Below are 25352 nucleotides of genomic sequence, written 5' to 3'. Positions count from 1 at the left end.
AATGAATGCAACCTCAGAATACAGTATAGTTGCATCGCATTTTAAAGATTTCAAGTTAATTTTTGTGTTACGCTGCATAGTGATATTCCTTTCATTTACTTTGTCATAAACGTGTTTGTAGGGAATTTAGAGCAGCGTGGAATGTGTGTACACCGGAATCATTACAATTACATAATACTGTAAGCCGCAGGATCCGTCTATACACTTTTGTAGTGCTTTGTTCACCCCAGTATAATAGGAAGGGACAGCCTAGTTAAACAAATCCTGGCAGATTTATGGTAAAAACACACTCTGGACCAACTGATTTTGGCCATTACAGTAATCCCTCCTCCATTGCGGGGGTTGCGTTCCAGAGCCACCGGCGAAATAAGAAAATCCGCGAAGTAGAAACCATATGTTTATATGGTTATTTTTATATTGTCATGCTTGGGTCACAGATTTGCGCAGAAACACAGGAGGTTGTAGAGAGACAGGAACGTTATTCAAACACTGCAAACAAACATTTGTCTCTTTTTCAAAAGTTTAAACTGTGCTCCATGACAAGACAGAGATGACAGTTATGTCTCACAATTAAAAGTATGCAAACATATCTTCCTCTTCAAAGGAGTGCGCATCAGGAGCACAGACATAAAGACAGAGGAAAGCAAACAAATCAATAGGGCTGTTTGGCTTTTAAGTATGCGAAGCACCGCCGGTACAAAGCTGTTGAAGGCGGCAGCTCACATCCCCTCCGTCAGGAGCAGGGAGAGAGAGAGAGACAGAGAAAAACAAACAGTCAAAAATCAATACGTGCCCTTCGAGCTTTTAAGTATGCGAAGCACCATGCAGCATGTCGCTTCAGGAAGCAGCTGCACAGAAGGTAGCAACGTGAAGATAATCTTTCAGCATTTTTAGACAAGCGTCCGTATCGTCTAGGTGTGCGAACAGCCCCCCTGCTCACACCCCCTACGTCAGGATCAGAGAAAGTCAGCACAAGAGATAGAGAGAGAGAGAAAAGTAAGTTGGGTAGCTTCTCAGCCATCTGCCAATAGCGTCCCTTGTATGAAATCAACTGGGCAAACCAACTGAGGAAGCATGTACCAGAAATTAAAAGACCCATTGTCCGCAGAAATCCGCGAACCAGCAAAAAATCCGCGATATATATTTAAATATGCTTACATATAAAATCCGCGATAGAGTGAAGCCGCGAAAAGCGAAGCGCGATATAGCGAGGGATCACTGTATTGTTCTTTTTTATAGGGAGGCCTTTTTCCACTTCTCCATTGGAAGTAACACAATCATTTTCACAGCAAAAAAGTATTGCTTACCCTCTCTTTAGGTGGCCACCGTCTGTGTGTTCCCGGACCCTTGTCCCATCCTTTGGATCAGCATTTAGCCTCTTCTCTAATCACATCGGTTGGTCACCAAATTTATGTTGTGGCAGAAACACGCTGCTCAAAGAAGGCATACGAAGTTTCAGGAATATGGCAGAATCAAGTTTTATTGCGTGATGCATACACGAACTCAAATCAAGTGAGATGAGCCATTAGCAAATTCAGGGAGTGTACATTTATTACAATTCTTATCACTTATGCAAAATACTCCCCTCCTTTTGGTTCTTCCCATCATTAACTAATGTCCATCATTTGACTGAAACTGCCATCATTACTTTATACCTTATGCAGGTGTCTGAAACTAATTAATTGATCAAGAACACATCTTAACAACAACAACATTTATTTATATAGCACATTTTCATACAAGTGATGTAGCTTAGAGTGCTTTACAAGATGAAGAAAAAAAAGTAAAATTTTGGCAATGCTAATTAACAAAGAGTAAAGTAAGGTCCTATGACCAAAGAGGGCAGAAAAAAAAACCAAAAAAAAACTCCTGATGGCTGGAGAAAAAAACAAAATCTGTAGGTTCCAAGCAGGGCCGTGGAGTTGGTAGATAAATTCTTCGACTTCGACTCCTTAGTTTCCAGTACTTCTGACTCCGACTCCTCTGTATTTAATATACTAATGTATTTTCCATGTTGATTGAAGGAAGGCAACATACACGTCATTTAACCACAGAACTTCTGGCTAGGAAGCTGACTCTCTACTATATTAATCAGTTAAACAAAAGACAAAAAAATGAAAACAATAAGGTTTTATTTATTGTTTTTATCAAGTGGCTATAAAGTAGTAGCATGCATAAAAATCAGGAACAGGAACTTTACCAGTTCAAAAAATATAAACCACATTCTTTGGTAGTTTTAAAACAAAAACAAAGCTTAACTACATAAACAAAAACAAAACCTGGAAAACCTAAAACAGCTTATATATTAAACTTGGAATACAGTTGCAGAGTAGAATAGCTGTTAAATGCAATCCAAAATGAACTCAATTCAGTGTTCTAAGAAACAGAATTGCTTCTGCCAGATCCTCTTTCATAGAAGCTATTAAATCTGACTTGATTATATTTAGAGCTGAAAATAGTCTTTCAACACTGACTTGGGTGGGTGGCATTGCTGTTACAGTTCTAGCCACATCACTAATAATCTCTGGATCAACAAGGATGGCTTCTTCTTCTGTCAGTTTCGATGAGTGATCATACTCCAACTTCTTTTAATTCTTTAAAAACTTCCTGCTGGAATCTCTTTATTTGGACATTTACTGTTCGTTTATCTTTCACACATAGGCGACATTGCTTTGCTTTTGAAATTTTTATTTTGTCCAAGTAGGAATCAAAGTCTAATTCTTTATTTGAAGAGGATGATCCTGAGTTATCAGTGCTTATAGCTTCATCCAGTGGTGGTGTTTCAGGTAGCAATAATCCCTTCATGCGAACTGCTAGGTCATAGAGTTCCTTTTTTCCATTAGCAATCTGGTCACGCTCAACAAAATTCGGCTCATTGAATCAACATAAATAGCAGCTAACAAGATTTGATTATCCAGTAAGAGACTCTCTTTTCTTCATTGATGATATCATGCTATCAGCTATTAACCCTCCACTTTTGTTCAGGCAATAAATATATCAAGCTCTTCCATTCCAAGAAAAATTTACTGGGTGTTAAATCTTCATATTGCAACCTCTTGGTGACAGTAAAGGGGTAAAAAAAGTAGACTTTCCAGTTCTTTTACTTGTGCCCACTGGCTTTCAGTTAATTAAACATTTTCATCATCCAGTTCTTCAAGAAAGTCTTTTAGTTCAAGCAAACGCTTTACCATCAAGTAAGTGCTTCCCCATTGTGTTGTTTGATCCAAAATGGCTCCTTTTCCTGCATGTCTTTTCAAAATGGCATCTGTTTTAGGGGCCCTGGCTTCCACAGTTACTTGCCTCAATTTGCCAATTAGAGTAGCTGCATGACAATCTTTCAATCCATCGCTTATTGCAAGTTGCAGAGTGTGAACAGCACAATTAATATGTTGAATAGTAGTAAGCTTAGATGCTTCTTCAGCAATGTTATCCAAAATTTCACTATTCTCTTTAGTTTCACTTTCTCCAATACTTGCAGAACTGTCTTCAACTAATACCTGTTTGTCACTTTCTTCATCTACTTCATCATTTTCTCAATTGTGCTTGACATATTAGAAGCATTACTAGGGGGCTCCGCCCCCTGCTCACTTCGCTCACCAACCCCTGGTGTTGGGTAACCCGAAATACATTGATGTATGTATGAGATATATTGGAGTGTAAAGGTGTAGATGACAAACAAAGGAAGTAAAGAACCCATAGCATGGCACATTAGAAAGATTTATTGGAATATTTCTTTATACACAACATTTGTAGTAAAGATGGTGTGTTGTCCTTGAATGAGTTTTCCTTGGTATGGAGTATCTATAACTTTAACTTTAATGTCAGATGAACGCCGAACTCTTGAGAAAGCTACATAAAGTTGTCCATGTCCACATACAGGCTCAGAGAGGTATATGCCAACTCTGTCCATGGTTTGTCCTTGGGATTTGTTGATTGTCATGGCAAATGCAGGTTTAATGGGAAATTGGCGTCGTTTAAGTATAAAAGGTAATTCCAGGTCAGAACTTGTAAGGTCAACTCTAGGAATCAAAACAGTATTGTTAGAATGTGATCCTGTAAGTACTTTTGCTTCAATAACATTGTCTGTCATGGTGTTGATGACTAAACGTGTACCGTTGCATAAACCTTGTTTAGTATTAAGGTTTCTTAATAGCATGACTATTGTCCCGATTTTAAGGTTAAGATTGTGTTGTGGTAATCCGGCTGGGTTAATAGTGTTTAAATATTCTAAGGGGAAATTAAGATGCTCATTCTCGTCTTCAGAATCAACATTGTCAGTACTTAGAAAGAGGCGGCTTTCTCCAGGAAGTAACGCAATGACCTGGTTATTTATGCGATCAACGTCAATATTCTTTGGACATAATATAGCCCGTTGTGTTAATAGCGGTATCTGGTCTAATGTGATTGCTGTTCCAAACACCTCCTCACTAAGTCGTCGCAAATAAAGGCTTGAGGGATCTGAATAATATCTGGGTGAAGTCCATATGTATTGGTAAGGTTTCCATCTCCTAGTTGCAATAACCAATTGGTATATTCTGGATCTGGACATCGCATGTTTTGTACCAAATGTATTGTCTCAAAGTAATGCCAATTGTCTGCGTATTTCAAACTGTACTGAACGATAGCTGAACGCATGGCATGTGGAACAATAGCTAAGCATTGTCGAAAATCTCCTCCTAATAACAGTACTTTTCCTCCAAATGGAAAATTATTATTCATTAACGTTTGGAGAAGTTTATCAATGGTGTTGAGTAAATGACTGGATGCCATTGTACATTCGTCTAAAATCAACAGTTTTGCAAGACGTATTTCTTGTGCATTGTTACTGTTCATTTTCATAGTTGATACCGATGTTTCTGTGATTGGGAGTGGAAGTTTGAATAAGGAGTGACATGTGCGACCATTTATCAACAAATTAGCTGCTACTCCAGTTGTAGCTGATGCGATAATTAACTGTTGTTTTGCAGTAAAGAAATGTATGTGTTTCATAAAGGTATGTCTTTCCGCTTCCCCAGGGCCGTCAAGAAAGTAGCATTTGGGTATCGGGCTGTCGTCTTCTGTGGCAAGAACAATCTTATTAAAAGCAGCAGATTGTAAGGTATTTAAACTGGAAATCATAGTTTGCGCAATATGTTGTTCTTCTTGCAGATTTATTGGTGTTGAATGTAGAGTTGGTAACGAATCTGGAACATTTGGTAAATTGAAGTTATCTAACGTATATCCAAGGAGCATTAGAGCCAACTGAATGTCTTTAAGTGCATAGGCTTCACAGTTGATGCAGGAATCATCGTTTCCCTGTAGCTTGTGGCATATGTCCTCTATCATTCCTCGTTTGTTTGTTTTTGTAGCTCCGTTAGTCGAGCTGTTTGGTTTTGCAGCCGAGACAGTTTTGCTTCCACGGTTTCAGACGCGCGTTGTAGGTGCCTACGTTTATTTTTTTTATCCATGCGGGCTCGTTTTTGTAGCTCCGTTAGTTCAGCCGGATCGTTTTGGAGCTATGACCGTGACTCCATTAGTTATCTGTTGTCTACCGTTAGTAATATGGATAATTGCACTTACTGTTAATACGGAGCGTTTTCTGTGGTTGTACTGTTAATAATGCATCACTGTAATGTGATTCACATATGCTATATGGTTTGGACGTGTGAGGTTGCCATACGTTTAATACGGAGAGTTCGTTTATTCTTATTACCCGGACCATGCTGTGTAGTGTGGACGTTTAGTTCAGAAGCGCGTTGTAGGCGCCTGCACCTTTCGTACTTTCTTGCGCCTTCCGTACTATCTTTGTGGACCTTTGCGGACTCCGTAGTGTCTTCCGTTTGACTCTGGGGTGCAGTGCAGAATCCTCTTTTCTGTGTGGCTGTGTCATTAGTCATTAGCTATGGGCGCGTTGTTGCTTCATGTCTTATTTACGTTAGTTGAGCTCTTTCGTTTTTGAGCCGTGACTCCTTCGTTTCGCGGTGGATCAGACTTCGCTTGCGGTTTATGAGATGCACGCTGTAGGCGCCTGCGCACTATGTTTCCTGGGTCCATCGCTGTGTACCTGCGTCCGTGTCTTCCGGTTTACCATTCTCGGTTAGTAATATGGATCTGTCAAAATACACAGAATCTGTTCCTTTTTAATTTCAAAATCTTCTAGAACAGGTGGTGTGCAAAGGTATGCTAAAGTTCTGCCCTGGGTGGGAGCATATGTGGAGAGTGCAGGCAGAACCCCTGAACACACATCAGGCCATAGCACACACCTCTACCTACATCATTACACTTGTTGTAATGTACCATAATCCAGATTACAATATGTGAATGTCAGGTTATATAATAGGTCATCTGAACTTCACACTAGTAGTAACACAACTATACACTAGGCTTTATTCTTACATCAGAGAAGTACTTAATTATGACGATTGTTTATGAAATGGGACATTTGAACATGCTGTATTTTTTTTTTCTTCATTAAAATTTTAATTTATCAGCAGTCTGAGTCGGTACATTTTTGCCAACTCCGACCCCGACTCCAGGTACCCAAATTTGACTCCGACTCCAACTCCACAGCCCTGGTTCCAAGGCCACGAGACCACCCAGCCCCCACTAGGCATTCTACCTAACATAAACAATCTGATCAGTCCTCATGGTTTTCAGGCTTCACATGGAAGAATTAGACAGTGATGGTCATGTGGATATCTGGCCTTCAATCCATCAATGTAGGGACTGCACGGTGCTTTGATCAGGTGGTGGCAGTTTTTTTTAAAGTGCTCCACCGTATTAGCCTGGCGAATTTCTATCGGTAAACTATTCCAGAGTTTAGGTGCATAATAGCAGAAGGCTGCCTCACCACGCCTTTTAAGTTTTGCTCTTGGAATTAATTATAAGTGGACACTCATTTGAAGATTTAAGGTTATGATTTGGGGTATAAGGTGAAAGGCAAGTAGCTTTCATTGAAAAGTGCAGTGTCTCATCTGTGGGTCTTCCTTGTTTCGACTTGATCACAATATTGTTATAAATCGCTTTAGTCAGTGGGTGGGCCTCTCTGGAAATGTTTTAAATTGGTTTGAGTTTTACTTGACAGGTAGAAAATTCTTTGTTAGTTGTGGTAGTTGTACTTTAAAGACACGATATTCTATATTGTGTTCCACAAGGATCTATCCTGGGTCCACTGCTTTTTTCGATCTATACGTTTCCATTAGGTCAGATTATCTCAAGGCATAACGTGAGCTACCACAGCTATGCTGACGACACAGTGTATTTATCAAATAGCACCTGATGACCCCAACTCTCTTGTCTCACTGACACATTGTCCTTACATGTGTTTCTGAATGGATGAGTATTAATTTTCTCAAACTAAATAATGAGAAATTGGAAATCTTAGTGACTGGCAAAAATTGATATAATGAGGGTATCAGAAATAAACTTGATCCATTAGGCTTGAAATTTAAGACAGGTAAAAGATTTAGGGGTAATTATTAACTCTGACCTAAATTTTAAAACACACATTAATCAGATTACTAGTACAGCATTGTTTCACTTAGGAAATACAGCTAAAACTAGACCCCTTGTAACTTTGCAAGATGCTGAAAAATTAGTTCACACTTTTGTTTTTAGTCGACTAGATTACTGCAAATAATTCCTATCAGGACTACCCAAAAGAGACATAAATTGACCGCAACTAGTGCAGAATGCAGCTGCCAGAATCATAACCAGGAAAAGAAAATCTGAGCACATCTCTCCAGTTTTGATGTCACAACATTGGTTACCCATCATTTAGAATTCACTTTAAAATACTGCTTATGGTTTACAAAGCCTTAAATAATCTCGCTCCATATATCTCAGAATGACATCCAAGCATCTCTCAAGGTTGAAGTTTTGAGCTGAAGCATTTCTAAACAACGGTCTGCTTAACCCTCTCAGTTTTTGAGCTTAGCAACAAGATATTGGTGGTTTGAAGCTGAAAAGAGAAAAATAATAAAATATGCAGACAAGGGCTTTTTATGGTTTAACCCTTACTGTACTAGCGTGCATTAGGATAGAATACTTAATTTCATATATGCTTATGATTCTCTCTGAATATATGCAGATAATCAATTTTAAGAATATTCTTTTCTACAGGAGTCACGTCCATGGTGTACCCTGCCTGGAGTTTGCATGTATTCCTGGAGGGTTTCCACAGTGTGCTCAAGTTTCTTTCAAAAGACATGAAGGTTTGGGGATTTGGTGACACTAAAATGATGCTAGTGCATGTATATGCTTGTGTTCACTTTGCAATGAGCTGATTCCCTGTCCAGTGATTGTTTCTGTCTCTCGCCTGATGCTTGCTGGAATGGGTGCATCCCTGGATTGATGGAAGTAATCATTAAACATCCATTTCAGAGTTATTGTGGCAAGGTGTCCTCATAATTTAATGGATGTTTCAGGCAATTCACAACACAGCGAAGCTGAGCGTTTTCTCACTGTGATATTATCTCGCACTGCCACCTGGTGGAATTTTCCAGATTTAAGTTAAGTATGTGCACAAGTATAAACAGTACAATACTTGTGTAGCAGTAGCATCAGCCGGAGCACGTGTCGCATCACCTGAAGTATAAATCCAGCCTAACACGCAGAGACAGCACACTGCAAGCAGCAACAAACGTTTTATGTTGATTTATGTGAGAAAGTATTGCTTTATGTGCTTTTTATTGGAAAGATATTCAGCCCTGGGAGAAAAGGGGAAAAAAATCAGCCCTAAAAGAGTACATTATGCCTGGCATTTTTTTTTTCTTATTTCAAATTAACTGATTCAATATTGCACTTACCAGTGGCTAAATGAAGTCTGTGATGAAAACATTGTATGCTGTGCCACTTGTTCAGTTGCACCGCCTTGACGATATTAGCCCCATTGTCAGTAGTAACTGTATAGTAATCAGTCCTGTCGGGTTGAGCTTCCAGCTTGTGAGGATGTCCTGCAAGGCTTCAGCTATATGCTCCCCAGTGTGGTCTTGGGGAAACTAGCTGGTTTGGAGACAGGCACTTTTCAGTTCCAGGTCTTCCATGAAATGTTTTGTTGTACTCATGTATGGCTCTCCGGTCCTGCTGGACCACATATCGGTGGTCACTGTGAAGTGAGACGCTTTGGTAAGCCAGGCAGCGAGACTCTCTCTAACTTCAGTGTACATTTTTGGCAGTTCTTCTTTTGCAAGTAATTCCAACTAGGTAACTCATCTTTTGGTCAAGGGATTTTAGCAGCTGTATAAAGCCGTCTTATTCCACAGTTGAGATGGGAACCATGTCTTTAGCGATATGGTAAGCCACTGCTTTAGTCTTGCCACCCCACTTCTCACTTCTTCTATCATAAGGCACACCACAGGTATATGAGTTTTGCAACGAAGTTTGTTTCGGAGTAGGAGTCTGGGAAGGCTTCACGGTCTGGGCTGCAGCACGCATTTTCGCACACTCTTCGTACTGCACTTTATGGTGCTGTTGTAAATGTTGGAAAAGATTAGTAGTGCTCAAAGCTTTTGTCAGGACTTGTTTTCGCCATTCTCTACAGAATTCATTACTCTGCTGCTCACCTGACACTTTGAATCTGAACCATTTCCAAATAGTTGAGCCATTGTTCTGCTATTACCAACCAGCTCTTCTTCAGTAGCTTCCTTCATGTCTGTATTTGTCTCCATTCTGTCGCTGCTTGCCAGGCTTACCGAGTGATGTGGTGGGGGAGGGGCGAGTTGTGTTCAGAGATGGAAAGAGATGGGGCAGAAAGTAGTTGTGCGAGAGACAAATGGGGAGAAGAGAAAGGCGAACTGGTGGCTGTATGAGTATAATTTCAAAGCATCATAGACTATATCAATATAAATGATATTGTCTCATCCTATATCTTGTATGAAAATGTCTGTTTCTTAAAAACTTGATACATCGCCCAGCTTTACAACAGCATGAATCCATGCACCCAACCTGTCTATAGCCCAGGCTATTAGTGGTGGTGTAATGGTGTGGGAAGCGTTTTCTTGCCACACTTTGGGCCCATTAATACCAGTCAGTGAACACTTAAATGCTTGACCCATTTTAATATTGCTGTTGATCATGTGGATCCCTTCATGATGACATTTCACCCATCTTCTGATGGCTACTTACAGCATGATAATGCACCCTGCACCCAAAACAATAGTTGTCTCAAACTGGTTTCATGAATCCAACAGAACACCTTTGGGGTGTGATGGAACAGGAGATTTGCAGCATGAATGGGTAGTTAACAAATCTCCAGAAATTGCATGAATCAGTCAGGTCAGTGTGGACCAGAATTTCAAAGGAATGTTTACAATGTCTTGTGGATCCAATGCCATAAGAACTGAGGCTTTTTTGAGAGCAAAAGGAGGCTCTATCCTTTATTAGTATCGGGTTCCTAATAATTTGTTCAGTGAGTGTGTATATATAATGTAGTTATTATAAAACGTGTTAAGGAAATAGCATGATACGTCATTCTTTTCATGTTGAGAGCAACCCATCCTGTGCAGCTAAAGGAGCTGTGAGTTTGGTTTAGTGTCCAGTTAATACTGAGTAAATGTTTGTTTATTTTATGCATAACAGCTTTCATACAATGGGGTGCTTCATTCATATTTTGATAACCTTTTGCTTTCCTTGCTTCCATTTTATATTTTTATGGTTAGGAAAGTCATTTAACTTACCCGTTATGACTTAAAAGTATCTGGAGGAGTGAAATGCTAGTGGGTGAGTTTGCTTATATTTGCACTCAAGTAGCTGAGAAGACTTCACAAAGCAGAAACAGCTTGCTAATGCAGTGGTTTCCATGCACTCCATTGGACTTGCCAACAAAGGATTGACCTGCCTGCCTGTCTGCGCAAGCAGCTTGTGACAGAAAGTGACTTCCTACCTTCTACCCACACACACACTCTGCTTATGTTTCATTAACTTGAATTGGGGACCTGTTTGACATCAGTCATGGCTAACAAAGGTGAAAAAGAGGAAAATATGCAAAATATACAAGTTGGTGCAATCAATGTCAAGATAAAATTGCAACAGTAAAGGAATTTGTAGTTGAAGTCACACAGCACATTTTTGTTTTAGACATATGGACTGCAGATTTGCCAATGCTTTTCAATGGGAGATTTAGAAATTTCAAGTCTTTGTATAGGGTGATCTGTTCAATATATCTTAATGAAAAATTTAACTGTCTTGACATATTTTCTTGAAGAATAAGTGTGCTACATATCAACAAAGTTGGTCCTCTGGGGGTTGAGTTGATTCATACAGACGGAAAGACAAAATGAGCTTTGAGCATTATATGTGACTACACCTAAAAATCAGTAAATCGTAATTTCTAAGCTAATTTTTCAATGGAAAATGTACTTTTAAGATAATAAGTAAGTTTGAAATATGTTATTAAAGTTTTAATTGATTTTTTTCTCAAATGTGCTGATAAAAGTATGTCAAATTATTTTTGTGTAGTGTCGCAAGTCACACGTTACAAATGAATCCTTTTACTATATGTGAAGGAACAAAAGAACTGTAAAAACTAAATATTTAGACAATTTTAGAACTGTCAAGCCATGCCTGCTGAATGTTTCTGCTCATACGTTTTATGACAGCTTCAGGAAATTGATAAGAAACATGAGGAATACTACATTATTCTTTATCTTAGACGAAAACAAAAACACAACTTCAAGATCTGTGGCTTCAAAGAACTTAATTGAGATCCATACCACCAGTTTTGTCTCATAAACAAAAGGATGATTTTGCCTTTATGTGTAGTAGGGTTGGGCAAGCTGTAAAAATTTCAGATTGATAATCATCCCTTTTAGCATCATCTATATTTTCTTGGGGTTTGAGGCTGAATAACCATTTTAAAAAGGAAAAACCAAGATTTCTTTTCTGCAGTTCCTGGAGTTTTTCAATTTGGCTACTGGTGTCCTTGTTGTCTAATTGCCATGCATTGTGAGAAGCTTCAAAAATATCCTTCTTTAATATAGAAAACCACAGATATGCAAATGATTTGCTAAGAAGTAATCAGCCTTACTTATCTAGCAAAACTTTGCCTTCAATGCAAATGTGCATGGTGTGTAAAATGAATTAACTTTTTTTTTTTTTTTGAGTAAGCAGGAAAGTTTTTATTGCGGAAGAGTCACAACAATCTCAAATCATCATTTGTGTGTATAACATTTTACGGACTTCACCATATTGCCCAAGCCTAATGTGTAGCTCTAACTGGTGAGGTGGCCATGTAGGGGAAGCAGCAGACATAGAAATGTACATCAACTTGGATCCAACATGACAAGATCGTGAGGCTTTTGCTATCTTTCCAGTTCTGTACTTAAGGTTCTTGCAAATTATATAAAATGGATGAAAATTATACAAATGAGATCTAGCTTCTGTTCACTTTAGAGTCTGTACACCTAAAATAAGGTGTACAAACAGAGTTTTATTTATTTTAAGGCTAAGATTGTTAAGTATTCATTATATTTATCACAATTTAAACATTTAACATATTATCAGTAGGCCATGTCGATATATCGGGCTGATATTTTTCTCTATATATGCAATGGTGTTGGTTGAACCAGCTAAAACTCTTCCAAGCAAATTAAGTTTTTTCGATGTTTCACCATTGCCTTCATCCCTGCCAAAATGTTCACTGCACATCCTACTCCACATGTGCACAATGTGTTTACTTGGTAATTACTGTAGTCTTTGTTTCAAACGTCAGGTATTTATCCAGTAAATAACTGTGGAAGTGTTGCTTTCAAATGGTTATACATTTATTTGTGTATGCCACAGCGATTGCTTGATAGAGCACTTACACAGTGAGAGCCTGCAGATATGCATTTGCTCAATATTCTGTCATCTGTTTTCTTATCAAAGAGACATGCAGGTCATTTTTCCATGGGATTTTTGACATGCCCAATCTGTCAGCTTTTTAAAAAACATAGGTTTGGCTTTCTGCAGCACAGGGATGTGAAATTTTCGTACTCGATAACTGTTAGATACCACATCATATAGACAAATCCCTTTCACCAGCTGCTTAATTAAAAGTAACTCTGTTATTCAACTGGATAATATTGTGTCTTTTTATCTATTGAAATATAAAATATGCAAATGCTAATAGTAACAGCAAATTTAAAATAGTGGTATATCAATCAAGTAGTTGCCTAGCTCTCATTTATGTCAACTGGTATTGGCATTCATAAATATCAAAATTACAATGTAAGACTTGAATTTAATGTATGATAGACATGGACATGCTCCCAGTGTAACAACATCATGGGATGTTTTATATTATTATTGCAGATAGGCTTTTGGTTTAATCTGATATTTCTTATGTGCATGTTCTATTTTTATTCTCTGACATTTTCTCCCTGTATCTGAAAACTATTAAAATAAAAACTAAGACATTGTATCAGTACTGTTGAATTTGTGAATTGCAAAATAATTTAGGATATATTTATTTAAAGAAACTCTTTAAACCTGTTTCAGCAACATCCATGCGTTTAAAATCTAGTTTGTCAAACAATCCTTTTGTTTAGCATCATAAGCAGTGACAAAATTACTGAAGAGTAATATTTAATAGATGAAAGAAATTGATTCAAATTTAAATGTAATAAACTCCTGCTGGTTTAATTGTTCAAATATATCCCCTTTGTTTGTCCCAACTTCAAGGCTTCCTGTGTGAAATCAGACTTGTCCGTAAATTTATGATTTCCTCGCAACTCCTGTAAAATAGCCTTTGTTCTGCTGTTTTCAAAACATCTTATATGTGTGATCAGACTGGGTTATTGCTTAGCATGTGTAACTTATCCAGAATTAGGTAGCTGTTTCTTTTGCTTATACTTCTCCAATAGATGTTTTGGCGTTATTTTTATGGGTGGATTCCTTTCTTGTTGCCAAATAGAGGCTGGGTTCCATTAAAAAACAATAGTTACAAATATTCAATAATTATGCTACTCTTATAAAGAGTTCATTTGCCTTGTTGTGCTTGCTGATAATTTACTTTTCCTCTTGTATCACCCATCACCCCAAAGTTCAAATTATCTTTGAAATGCTGCAAAGTAACTTCATAACTGTAGTAAACATTGTTAAATAATATCTAGTCTGTGATGTCATCAGAGTCTACTATAAAACAAAAAATCAATCAATAAAAAAAATAATGCTTAATAACAGTATTGCCCATGTGTGCACTCCTTGCTTAGCAGCCAGACACACAACAGCATCAGTAACCATTGCCAAAACCATCTAATTGACATGACCTTGTGGTAATACTGTACATTGTAAAATGTCACGCATGTGTAGCAGTAATTCTTTTCTACCTAGGTGGACGAAGAAGTTTGCTTTCATTGCAAAAGGGGATTGAGCTGTATGTAACCTGTGTTGTGAAAGTATAATAGTGTTCCAGACATCAAGAGTATGGTGTCACTTCAAAATGAAACGCAAGAAAAAATTCAAAGATAAGACAGATTGGAATTTATCAGGAGTGCAGTGGCATGGGAAGCAAAGTACTGTGTTCAAAATGCCATGGTAAAACTCAGGTTACAAAAGGCAGCTATAAACTCTCCGAATGTACTTGAAAGAAGCCTTTCTAAGCAGTGCAGAGGTTTTATTTGATGGATTGCCAAAAAAGAAGCAATCATGTCCAGAGTAGATGATTTTCCTGTTTTCAACAAGAACTATAGAAGGGCAGATTTCTGAAATGGCAAAAAATATTAATTTCCATCAATACATTGCACTGACAGGTGCACTATTGTTTAGACATGAAGAAAATATTCACCACAGAGTGTGCCACTCTAAAGACAGGGAAAGAGACGGGGGAGTTTACAAATCTATTTGAAAGTCAAATCGGTCACCCAGTAACAAAGTTTCATTGCATTATTCACCAGGAAAATCTATGTAACAATATATTGAAATCTGATTTCACCACTATTAAGGACACAGTCATTAGAATTGTTAACTTCCTTATTGTTCACTTATCATTAAGTGATAGCTTGAGAGCTTTGGTGTGATCCACTCATTACTATCAAGAACTATCCAGAGCTAGAGGATGACTGATGGCTACTAAGTCATGTTTTTGACAGACAGTAAACAGCACCTCAACACAGTCAGTCTGCAGTTAATTTGTATCAGTAAGGTGCTGCTGGAGTATGTGAATTTCCCCTTGGGATTAAGAAAGTATCTCTCTATCTCTCTGTCTATCAATCTAATCTAATCTAATCTATCTAAGGTACAGGCCAAACAGTGATAGCTTTATTAGACATGAATGAAAGGTATTCCTGGTAAAAATAAAATGTTTCTTTTGTGATATAAAAGTCTTTGTATATAACAGCCCAATATTTTTTTTTTAATTGATCCAGAAAACTTTCAGGAGAAAAACCTAACTTTACCCCTGTTTGGGTAGGAGGGGATTGAGGAGTTTGGAATGCAGCGTATTGAGTTCAAAACATCTTCAGGGTGGACATATAAATTTACAGAGCTTTGTAAAACGTGTGAACACTGACACTAACCAAGCAGCATTCATTGAAACCTGTTGGGATAGATTAATTCTGTTTTTTGAAAATTGTTGTCTTTGCATTAATTTCTGCATTTTGATCCACATATATTTGTGAACAGATTTTGTCATACCTTGAAGACAGTGTTAAGTCCATCTTGGAGCTGACTTGCAACAGATTATTAAGAAACGTGTGTGAAAGTAACAGATGTAATTAACATGTAATGGTTGTCTTGGATATGTGTGTGTGTCACTGGCTGTTTGCACCTTTCCTCATTCCTATTAAGGGTGGAATGGCTGAACGTGTAAGGCTGGCCAATAGTACATGGGGACAGGAGCACATGGCTCAGAGGGCCAAACAAACTGTATGGGGAGGAGCCAACCTTATGTAAATGTGTGGCGGGAAAAAGGTGAAGGAGGAGAAGAGAGTGCCAGACCAAAATGAGAAGCATACGCCATAAAAGAAAAAGGCAAGATGGAAAGCTATTCAACCCACATGGAGAAAGTCACGTGAGCCCAGGTTAATGACTAATTATTTTCCTGTTCTAGTGAACGAAGTGAAGGCATTTAGGGGGAGGACCTGACGGGCCAGCACAAGGAACTGTTTAGCAGTTTGTTTCCCTGAACAGAAGGTAATTGTTCGGCGCATCCTTCCCCGCAACAGAGTGTAGATGGTCATCTCTAACCGTGAATACTTGAAGGACTCTGGCATTTATTTTTTCTTTTCTCTTTCCCATATTTATGTATTAGTGGCATATGTGGTTGAGTGTTTTGTGTCATGATTTGTGTGGATGGGAATCGCTGCAGCACGATAGTATGTATAAGTGGTTTTGTTAGTTGTGTCCAATTTCTTATTATAATCATTTTTTTTAACTCAACTATGCCTTCTCTGGTGTGTTTATGTACTTGTGGTGGTGTAGTAGGGGAGTAGTGTTGGTCACTCATGCCCTGGATCCTTTCTTCTTTGTTCTTACTTTTTGCTGCCACTCTAGGACTACAACGCATTATAATCGTGCCAGCTCAGAGGGCGGTACAAACATACTACAGGACATATATAGCACAGCTAAGCCATGAATGACAGACACAGGCATCCCACTGAAATAAGTCCAATTTACTTTTCAGTGCACAGTAATAATAAATATGAAAAGATTTTGTGTGTGCACAGTTAATATAACATTAAGACAAGTTTAACTTGCCATTAAAAGAACAACTGTGAGTGCAAAAACTGAAAATAAACTATACAGTTTATGCTATTGTCCTTTGACACACTGGTTGTCTGAAACTTGCAAATTGGCACTTATTATGGAACAGGTTTCTGACCCCTGCAGCACTTGATTTTACAATATTCATCACATCCTAGGGATTATACTCATTAAAAAATCACATTAATTTGCCTTCAAAAACTAAACTGAAAAAAGATGCTGTTTTGCCTTTATTCCTGTAAATTTGTGTGTCTGCGATGCATTTCTGTTAACACAGTTCATGTCATATTACTAGATAGATGTGCTTTGTGCTTCGAAGCATCCAAACATGAAATAAAATTTTTTTTGGTATTAAAAAATGGAGCAGCTCATTTCATCACTGGCTTTGCTAAGAACAATAGCTGCTTACATTTGGAACTTGCTATGATTTTTACTTGCAACAACTGTTGTTAGCGCTGTCAGCGTGCAGTTTCCTCCCATATCTCACAGTCCTATATGTGTGATTCTGGAAGTAAGTGAGGTTTTCCCGCATAGCTGGATAGATGGTCAGTAATATCTGTGGATGAAAAATCTGAGGATTAATGCAAAACTTGTTTCTTTATTGAGACTGTGTAGAACAGGGCTATTCAATTACAACTTCAGTTGGTTCATATTTTCAAATCAAGAATTTTTTGCTGAGCCAAACATTTTCAGCATCTGGTAAGCAGCAGGTAATGACAAATTTTAAATCAACACAAATGAATGTATTTAAAAGCAAGAAATGTTTATTCATTGTTTCCCTTTTACATTTGGTTTCATCTGACACAAGCACATCTCAAAGTGCATGAAATCAGTAAAATTAACAGTATTAACATTGGTTTCCCTTTTGAAATATGAGATCCTACCCCAATTTAAATGTGTGGTCATGACGGCAAGATTTTTTTTCCCCTCAAGGAACTTAAAACTATTTTATTCATACAGTTTTAATCACTCATATGACAGATTGAGTTCAACAACAAAGCCTTTCCTGTTGAAACAGTTTCTCTGCCCCCCAAAAAAACTACCTCAGTAAATGTGTATTTTTTTAATGATGAGTATAAGTATAGCAATCACACTCTGAAATTCTCCTAAGTCAAACACAAAGCATTTCCAGACATGACTTCTAGTGTTTTTCTTTTTGGGATGTTATAATATGGTGCCGTAACATTGTGAACCATTTTCTTATATAGTTTTTACTTGTTCTTTTATTCTGTTTTATGGTGTCTTCTGAAGTAACACATTACTTGCAGTCACTCATCAGTCTGGTACCAACGTTCACTCAGTACTGCCGATTCTGTAAAAAGCTGGTGCCATTACATTTTCTGCATTTTGGTTTCAAAGTAGTACTAAAGTATCAATTCTTGTGATGTCCTTATTATGTCATATACAGTATACTGTATTTACCACCACAGTTTACACCAGTTCCTTGATCAAACAAGTTCTTTTTTCAATGAATGCATGCCAACCTTCCATCAACTGAACAGTGTGTTTTCAAAGTGGTAGTTTTTTATCCAAAAAAGTAACGGAAATCCTTTGGTCTTGAAAGAGCCCTCACATGTTGCACTGGCTCTGGAACGAATCTTACACTTTTTATGTAAAGTAAAAGCTTTCCAAATATTCCTTGTTAGCTTTGAATTTATTTGGATACGTAAAATTAATGATTATTTATTTGTGTACATCAAGAAAGGCCTTGTCTGCTTTGTAAGGATGTGTAGCATATATATTTACTTTTGCACAGAGCTGTAATTAACTTTTTTTTTAATATATAAAGTCACACTGTGTGTATTTTATGTGTTTTTACTGGCCATATATAAGCTGTTAGAAAAGGTGTCAAACTGAGGTCCAAAGTTTTTTATATTAAGTTGATTATGCCTCTTAAAAATTAAAATTATAAATAACACATATTTTAATGTAAATCTGTGCTTTAGCCTTAATTGCAGAAATGTTTTCTTCTTTAGTAACCTTGCATTATACACGCAATGAAGGTTGTTTTGCTCAATTGTCATTCTTGTTCTTTTTTGCAAACTCATTCACTGCTGTTTGTGCTGATAATGAATAATAGGTACATAATGTACCACCCCAACTTCAGTCTTCCCTCTTCAACCAGACAAACCATATTACAGCAAAAAATAATCTTGCCAGCCAGTATTCTCTTTTTGTTCTTTATATTTAAAATGTATGCAAAGGAATATTTCTCCCCCATAAATGTGGTTTGTATGTTTTCTGAGTAGGGCTCGCAGATAGCTTAGAGATATACATATTTTTTATCAAAAATAACACAAATGTTTATTTTTAATAAATATAGTATACATAGCTTGCAACATTTGCAGATTATTGAGAAGAATTGAGTTTGTTCAGAATTAAATTACAACCACTACGGGCATCCTGTCAGAGATGGATGAAAATGTTCAGAATCTAATTAATTCTTTCCAAAGTTACATAAATGTGATATGGTCTAAAACAAGTATTAAACATAAATCAATTAAAGTCACTCTCTTTTGAGAATTATTATGTTTTAAGAGTTTAACAGTCAGTTTCATTAAAGTCCACTTGGTAGCACACTACACTTACTAACATCATTATGGAGAAAATTGCTGGAATATAAAAAATACATTTTAAGTAATTAATCTACTTCGATCAGTTAGTTTCCTCAACTTGGAGAAATATACCTTTTGTGTTTTCCACCGCTATGATTAACATCACTGTCCACCTCCAGTATCATCATGTAGATTGTTTTTCAATGGATGGCAGTGTGTAGAGACCTGTGTTTTTTTTTTTTTTTTGGTTGCACTTCCTCCCTTGTTTCATTACCTGCTGCAACTTCTGGGATGGACTGGGGCAAGGAGGCAGGGATCTGTGCAAGTGTTTTAAATAATGCACTTTGGAATCGAGGATCCCCAACCAAGATGGCTTGTGAAATAAAACACGTCAGATAGACATATGCTTTTTATGGAAATAAAAATAATCGTCCAAATTTACGCAATTTGTTTGACTGGATTAATAATTCTTCTGAGCAGAATTTTTTTTTTTGCTCTGTACTAGATCAGTTTCACTTAAATTGCATTTTATAGAGAAACAAAGATTACTCACCAATGGAAATATGAAGCCTATGTCCAAAACAAGGAATCCTCTTCCAGTTGTTAATATGTAGTACACTGACAACTTTAGTCCCACTGTCTGTTGTCATGCAAACCATGTGGTCTTCTCGCAGCAACCATAATGTTAACGCATCTTTCAATCGTTGCGCAATGATGTCTCCTGTTTGGTCATCTGGGAGGTAGGATGTTTGCAAACAGTAGCTTTGCAGTTGCCAGGTTTCGTCAATGAAGTACACGGTCAAGGAGAGGCATGGTTTGGATGTTCGGCTTGACCATACTGTAAATCTGTTGGCAAAAGTGAAACCTTCTGCAGTTTTATGCATCAGAGTTTGGCAACATGAATCATACTATTTAGGCAGAGCTGTTTGACAAATGTTTTCAGCCAGGCAGTGTGTATCTTGGGTCTAAAGTATTCAAAAGTTGTTTGAAACCATCCCTCTCAAGTACTTGATTTGGCACCATATATTTTGGGATGTATTTGGTGACAGTGTTTATGTCATGGGATCTATTGCTTTTCTTGTCGTGTGGCACTTTTTTGCAGAACAAATTTGCTAAAGTTTGCTGAATGTGTTTTTGTACTTGTCCCTTGGGTGATTTAGACCTATCATGGATAGCTGACTCCTGAAGTTTTCATATTACAGTAATCCCTCACTTATCGCGGGAGATAGGTTCCAAGGCCGACCGTGATAACTGAATTTCCGCGAAGTAGGGACACCATATTTATTTAATTATTTAACGTGTATTTGGACGTTTTTAAACCCTCCCTGTATTGTTTACAACCCACCCTTTACTCTATTAATAACAGGGACAACTGCTAAGCAATATGAAATCGGTAGATAAGTTTACACTTACTGTATAGCGAAGTACACGTAGCAGCTTGTAGGCGGTCATGACGTCGTCGACCTTGTTGCAAAGATTCCTAAAGCAGATTCCATCCAGACTACTGCCTTATCACGTCCACTTGCAACTCGTTTTGCGCCCTGGTTAAAGGACACTGCGGCCGTAGATCTTATATGCTTTTCCTCCTTTTTAAATAAAATGAATCGTGGACTCATTGATGCTGTAATGGTGTCCTGCAGCGGTGTAGCTGTTCCCTTCCTTCAACATATCCAAAACTTTTACCTTTTCTGCAATCATTTGCATCTTCTGTTGGCGCTTGGACACGGCCCCTGAAGCAGTAGCACGTTAATGCTGAATGAGTGAGATGAGACTTCCTGGTTAATGCAACACTCCATCGCTGAGCCAATCAGCAGCACACAGGAACTTAACTGCGTGCTCTGATTGGGTAGCTTCTCAGCCATCTGCCAATAGCATCTCTTGTATGAAATCAACTGGGCAAACCAACTGAGGAAGCAAGTACCAGAAGTAAAAAGACCCATTGTCCGCAGAAACCCGCGAAGCAGCGAAAAATCCGCGTTATATATTTAGATATGCTTACATATAAAATCCGCGAAGTCGTGAATCCGCGAAAAGTGAACCACGAAGTAGCGAGGGATTACTGTATTCATATTCTTCGCTGTGATTATTTCAGAGATGGTGAAGCAAGTTAGTTGTTGATCTGTCTTTAAATGCGCATCCGATATCCGATATAGTTTGCAGATTGCCATCTTTTCAGCAACCTCAATCTTTTCAAAGCCAAACCACATCCACGCAAGTGAGAGTAAATCATGTCTTGCAGTTAAATCTTTCGACGTGGATTGCGAAGCTAATTTATCCCCTGGCCTTGTTTGCTCACTCATTTTTAGGCAGCTACACTAGCTTAACTTGTTGGGCGCTGACTGTGCACACCTATGCACTTGCTTTGTGCATACGCAATAGGCTATCCTGTTACATTACATGAGACACAGGTCGCATGAGGCAGTGAATGCCTGGACTCTCAATGTGTGTTTTTGATCATATTTTGTGTGTTTTTGATCGTATATTGCAAATTAACAAAACAACAATTCAGATATTATTGTAGACAGTACACATCGCACACTTCTACCAGTTACCAGTGAAAGGAATCTTAATTACAAGCAGCATTATGACAAAAATAAATAGAAAATACCTTCAAATGCTGGAAGAAGTTTTTTAGATTAAAAGCATAAGATATTCCACAAAGTGGGGAGGGGGCAGCATCCCAACCAAGTCAGAGACTGTATCATGCTTTACACAGTGAGCATCCAGAAACCCCATATAAAAGTGGTACTTTTTTCTCAGGCAAAGTTAAGTTTAGGAATGAAAAGGTAAGAAAACACAGAAACAGACTGTTTACTAGTCAGCCTACAATATGTAACAGATGCTGATGTAATGATGTCATTTCAAGGAATGTTCAACTGGGAAACAAAAATGTACAGTAGTACAGCAGATAACTCTTTTTATTAACTGGCGGGTCTTGCTACAGCTGAGAAAATTACATCAAATATTGAACAGCTTGTTGGTCACATGTGATGGCTTGAATGTTCCAAGTTCAGCCTTAGAAAATAAACAACAACCTTTTGAAATCAGAGGGCTATGCTCCATTGCAAACAGATATTGTTGTATGCAGTCCCAGGGTGGAATCTCATTATCAACTAATATATATTTTGGCCATCTAACAGGTGTACTGGAGGTTCTGAAAATTCTCCTATTACCCTAAACATTACATTGTGAAGATGCCTTTTCAGGCATAAACATCATCTTTACTAATATGAGGACCCTCTTAATGGTCCAAGCATGACAACTGTTAATGCAGCTTTATACATAGATCACTGGCTATGGTTAGCTAAAGGTGTATAACACTGTAAACTTGTACTGCACTTCAGAATAGACCTGAAGTTCAAACTGATGAAGTTTTTGAAAGAGAAACTGCAGTATTTGGTTGGGTCTAAATTACGAAAGGTCTGAAAACAAAATTTGAGAATACAATATTAATACAGTATTTTAATTCATTTTTGTTAATATATTTTTGTGTATGTTGGAAAAAGACGACGCATCAATGTGATATAATCCTTAAAAAATCATCCATTTGCTCCAATATTCTCTTCCAAGATGGCAACTGTGTTTGTATTGTGGTGGAAGAGTGGTATGCACTCATGTACAACAAAAAATTATGAATAAAGCGTTGCTGTAGAAAATTGCAGCTATCCCTCCACCCCATATGTAGACCTGGGCTACTGAAAAGCGTATCTGACTACCAGATTTGCAAAGCTAGTAGCCAAGCAGACCACCATATCCATTTACAATTTGTCCTCCTCTCCATGTCTCTGGCTAAAATTTATCTTTTTGTTTTTTTTTGTTTTTTTTAATTTTTCTGATTTTATTGTAATCATTCCATACAAGTAGATCAATTTTTACAAAAATAATAGGATTGAAAACAAATCAACCCCCACTCCTGAGGAAGAGAGCATGGCCAATGGAATAAAACTTAAAAATAGTAAAAATAAATAAATTGATGAGTTTAATAGGCAGATACAGATAAATGGAGAAGAAAAAGAAATGGGGAGAGAATCTACTTACTCTGTGCTTTAAGAGCTTATTCTAAAATATTATTGATTAGATCCTGCCAGGTTTTGAAAAAGTTCTGCACAGATCCTCTAAGTGAGAATTTGATTTTTTCTAATTTCAAATAATATAAAACATCAGTTATCCACTGACTTAAGAGGAGAGTTAGGATTCTTCCAGTTTAGCAAAATAAGTCTACGTGCCAATAGTGTAGTGAAGGCAATCAGTTTGTTTGTCCTTCTCCACAATTTATCTCTAGTTAAAGTGTAAGTCTGAAGTGAGCTATAAAGAAGGAGCAAACTTACATGCATTAAAGAGTAAAAAAATCAGTTAACTTATACAAATACATATTCTAATGTGAAATAGTTCTCCCAATCTCATAGAATAATATAGCACTCTAATGGAAAGTTTTTGTAATCACTGTCCCATTTGTATCTTGATGGACATATCGATGTGACACACATTTTAAAGAACAATTTTGCAGTTATGTCTGCATTTCTGTCTTCAGTTCATAATGTGTGAAAGAGCATATAAAAGATAGTGATCAAGAGTAGAGGATGAACTGCACGACAGGACCCAGTATTGCCTGCTAACAATAAATACTGTCTAGATCTCTTCAATCTATTTGTTTACTGTACTTCTCATTTTGCACTGTTTCTCTTTTATTTTCACAGGATCTAAATGGCTTCAAAGAAGTCTGGATCAGATGTTAGTAACACGGGTAGGTTTTGTTTTTATTAAATGGGCAAATTTGGTGTATATTTTAATAACCATTAATCAAAATACCTGAGTTATTCATAATTTTATTGTAGGAAAGAAGCAAAACAGTAATTATTTAGTTGCGTATTTATAAATTGTGTCTTTATTCTAATGTAAATTATTTAGAGATATACAAGATATGTGTTGCATAATAATTTAAAGTATAAATTTGGTAGTGTTTTATTTTTCATTCACACACCTCCTGAAGGTTACATAGACAAACCTTTATAATAATAATAATAATAAATATTCTTTGCATTTATATAGCGCTTTTCTCACTACTCAAAGCGCTCAGCAATTGCAGGTTAAGGGCCTTGCTGAAGGGCCCAACAGAGCAGAATCCCAATTGGCATTTACAGGATTCGAACCAGCAACCTTCCAATTGCCAGTGCAGATCCCTAGCCTCAGAGCCACCACTCTTTAATGTTCTTTTCTGTTCTTTCAGTTTGGGAATACTCTTTGCCAGTTCCTTTACCTTAAGCAAATTTATTGTTTTAAATGTTATCATGCAGTCATTTAGCTCAGACACTTGCTTTATTAGTTGAAGCTGTATTTAAAAACATGAGAAATGATCAAATACTGTTTAATTATTCAGGTACAAGTTTGTAATCACATGTGCTGAGAGGAACTACATCACAAACTTTATTTTTGTAAGAGAAGGAACAAATAAACACGGTGGTAGAATTGGAGAGGCAAATGGTAATTTGCAGCCTAGTACTGCTAACAGGTGAAGAGCGACAAATAATTACTAGTATTAAATATTTATGAACATTCAAATAATACATACTAAAGATGGATGACTGTGATGTAGAAAATAGGACTTCATACTCCTGTAGTTGGGGGGAAAAAATAGAAAATCCAAGAAAACTTCTTTGTCCATGTTTTGCAGATACATTTTGTATAAAGTGAGATACTTTTAGACGTGTGGATTTGTATCCGTTATTGGCTGTAGAATTTCTAATATGTCTGATCATTTAACTCTTTCGATTCTGTGTTGCATCGCTTCTCCGTGGTCATACATATAAACCTGACTGAATTGTGGTTTCTTCAAAATTAAACTTGTAGTAGCTTTAATTGTTGCAGGACCACAGATTCTCATTGCGTGTGGTCCTGAATCGTGTAAATCTACTTTCTGAGCATTGAATGATGCGAACATGAACAGATTATTGTAGATTTGGATATTTTGCTTATAGTTTTTGTAGATTTCACTTTCACCAAACAACAAATCTTTTAATTCTCACGGATATGCCTCTTCATTGGGAAGAAACACTACTTTTCCCTGATGGCAACACGAATTAGACAATCTACAAGTCTCTGACTTAAACTTTAAAGCAGAACAACATCTACATACTTCTG

General features: G+C 37.3%; 1 protein-coding gene across 2 annotated transcripts in view; it reads left to right on the top strand.

The window, feature by feature from the left end:
• The window catches only part of ubap1 (ubiquitin associated protein 1), a 111813-nt gene that overhangs the window by 648 nt on the left and 85813 nt on the right, over nt 1-25352 (top strand). Inside the window, exons 1-2 of one of the 2 annotated variants that reach the window (XM_051930128.1) lie at nt 5078-5098; nt 23912-23958. In XM_051930128.1, coding sequence (XP_051786088.1) covers nt 23919-23958 — 40 coding nt within the window. In that variant the 5' untranslated portion in view covers nt 5078-5098; nt 23912-23918. Of the gene's footprint in view, nt 1-5077; nt 5099-23911; nt 23959-25352 lie in introns of those variants that run through there. The other variant, XM_051930127.1, reaches the window with a different exon arrangement.

Source organism: Erpetoichthys calabaricus, chromosome 7, assembly GCF_900747795.2.
Source record: "Erpetoichthys calabaricus chromosome 7, fErpCal1.3, whole genome shotgun sequence".
NCBI lineage: Eukaryota > Metazoa > Chordata > Cladistia > Polypteriformes > Polypteridae > Erpetoichthys > Erpetoichthys calabaricus.
Note: the sequence above shows the minus strand (reverse complement) of the source record. Positions and strands in the feature narration are given on the sequence as shown.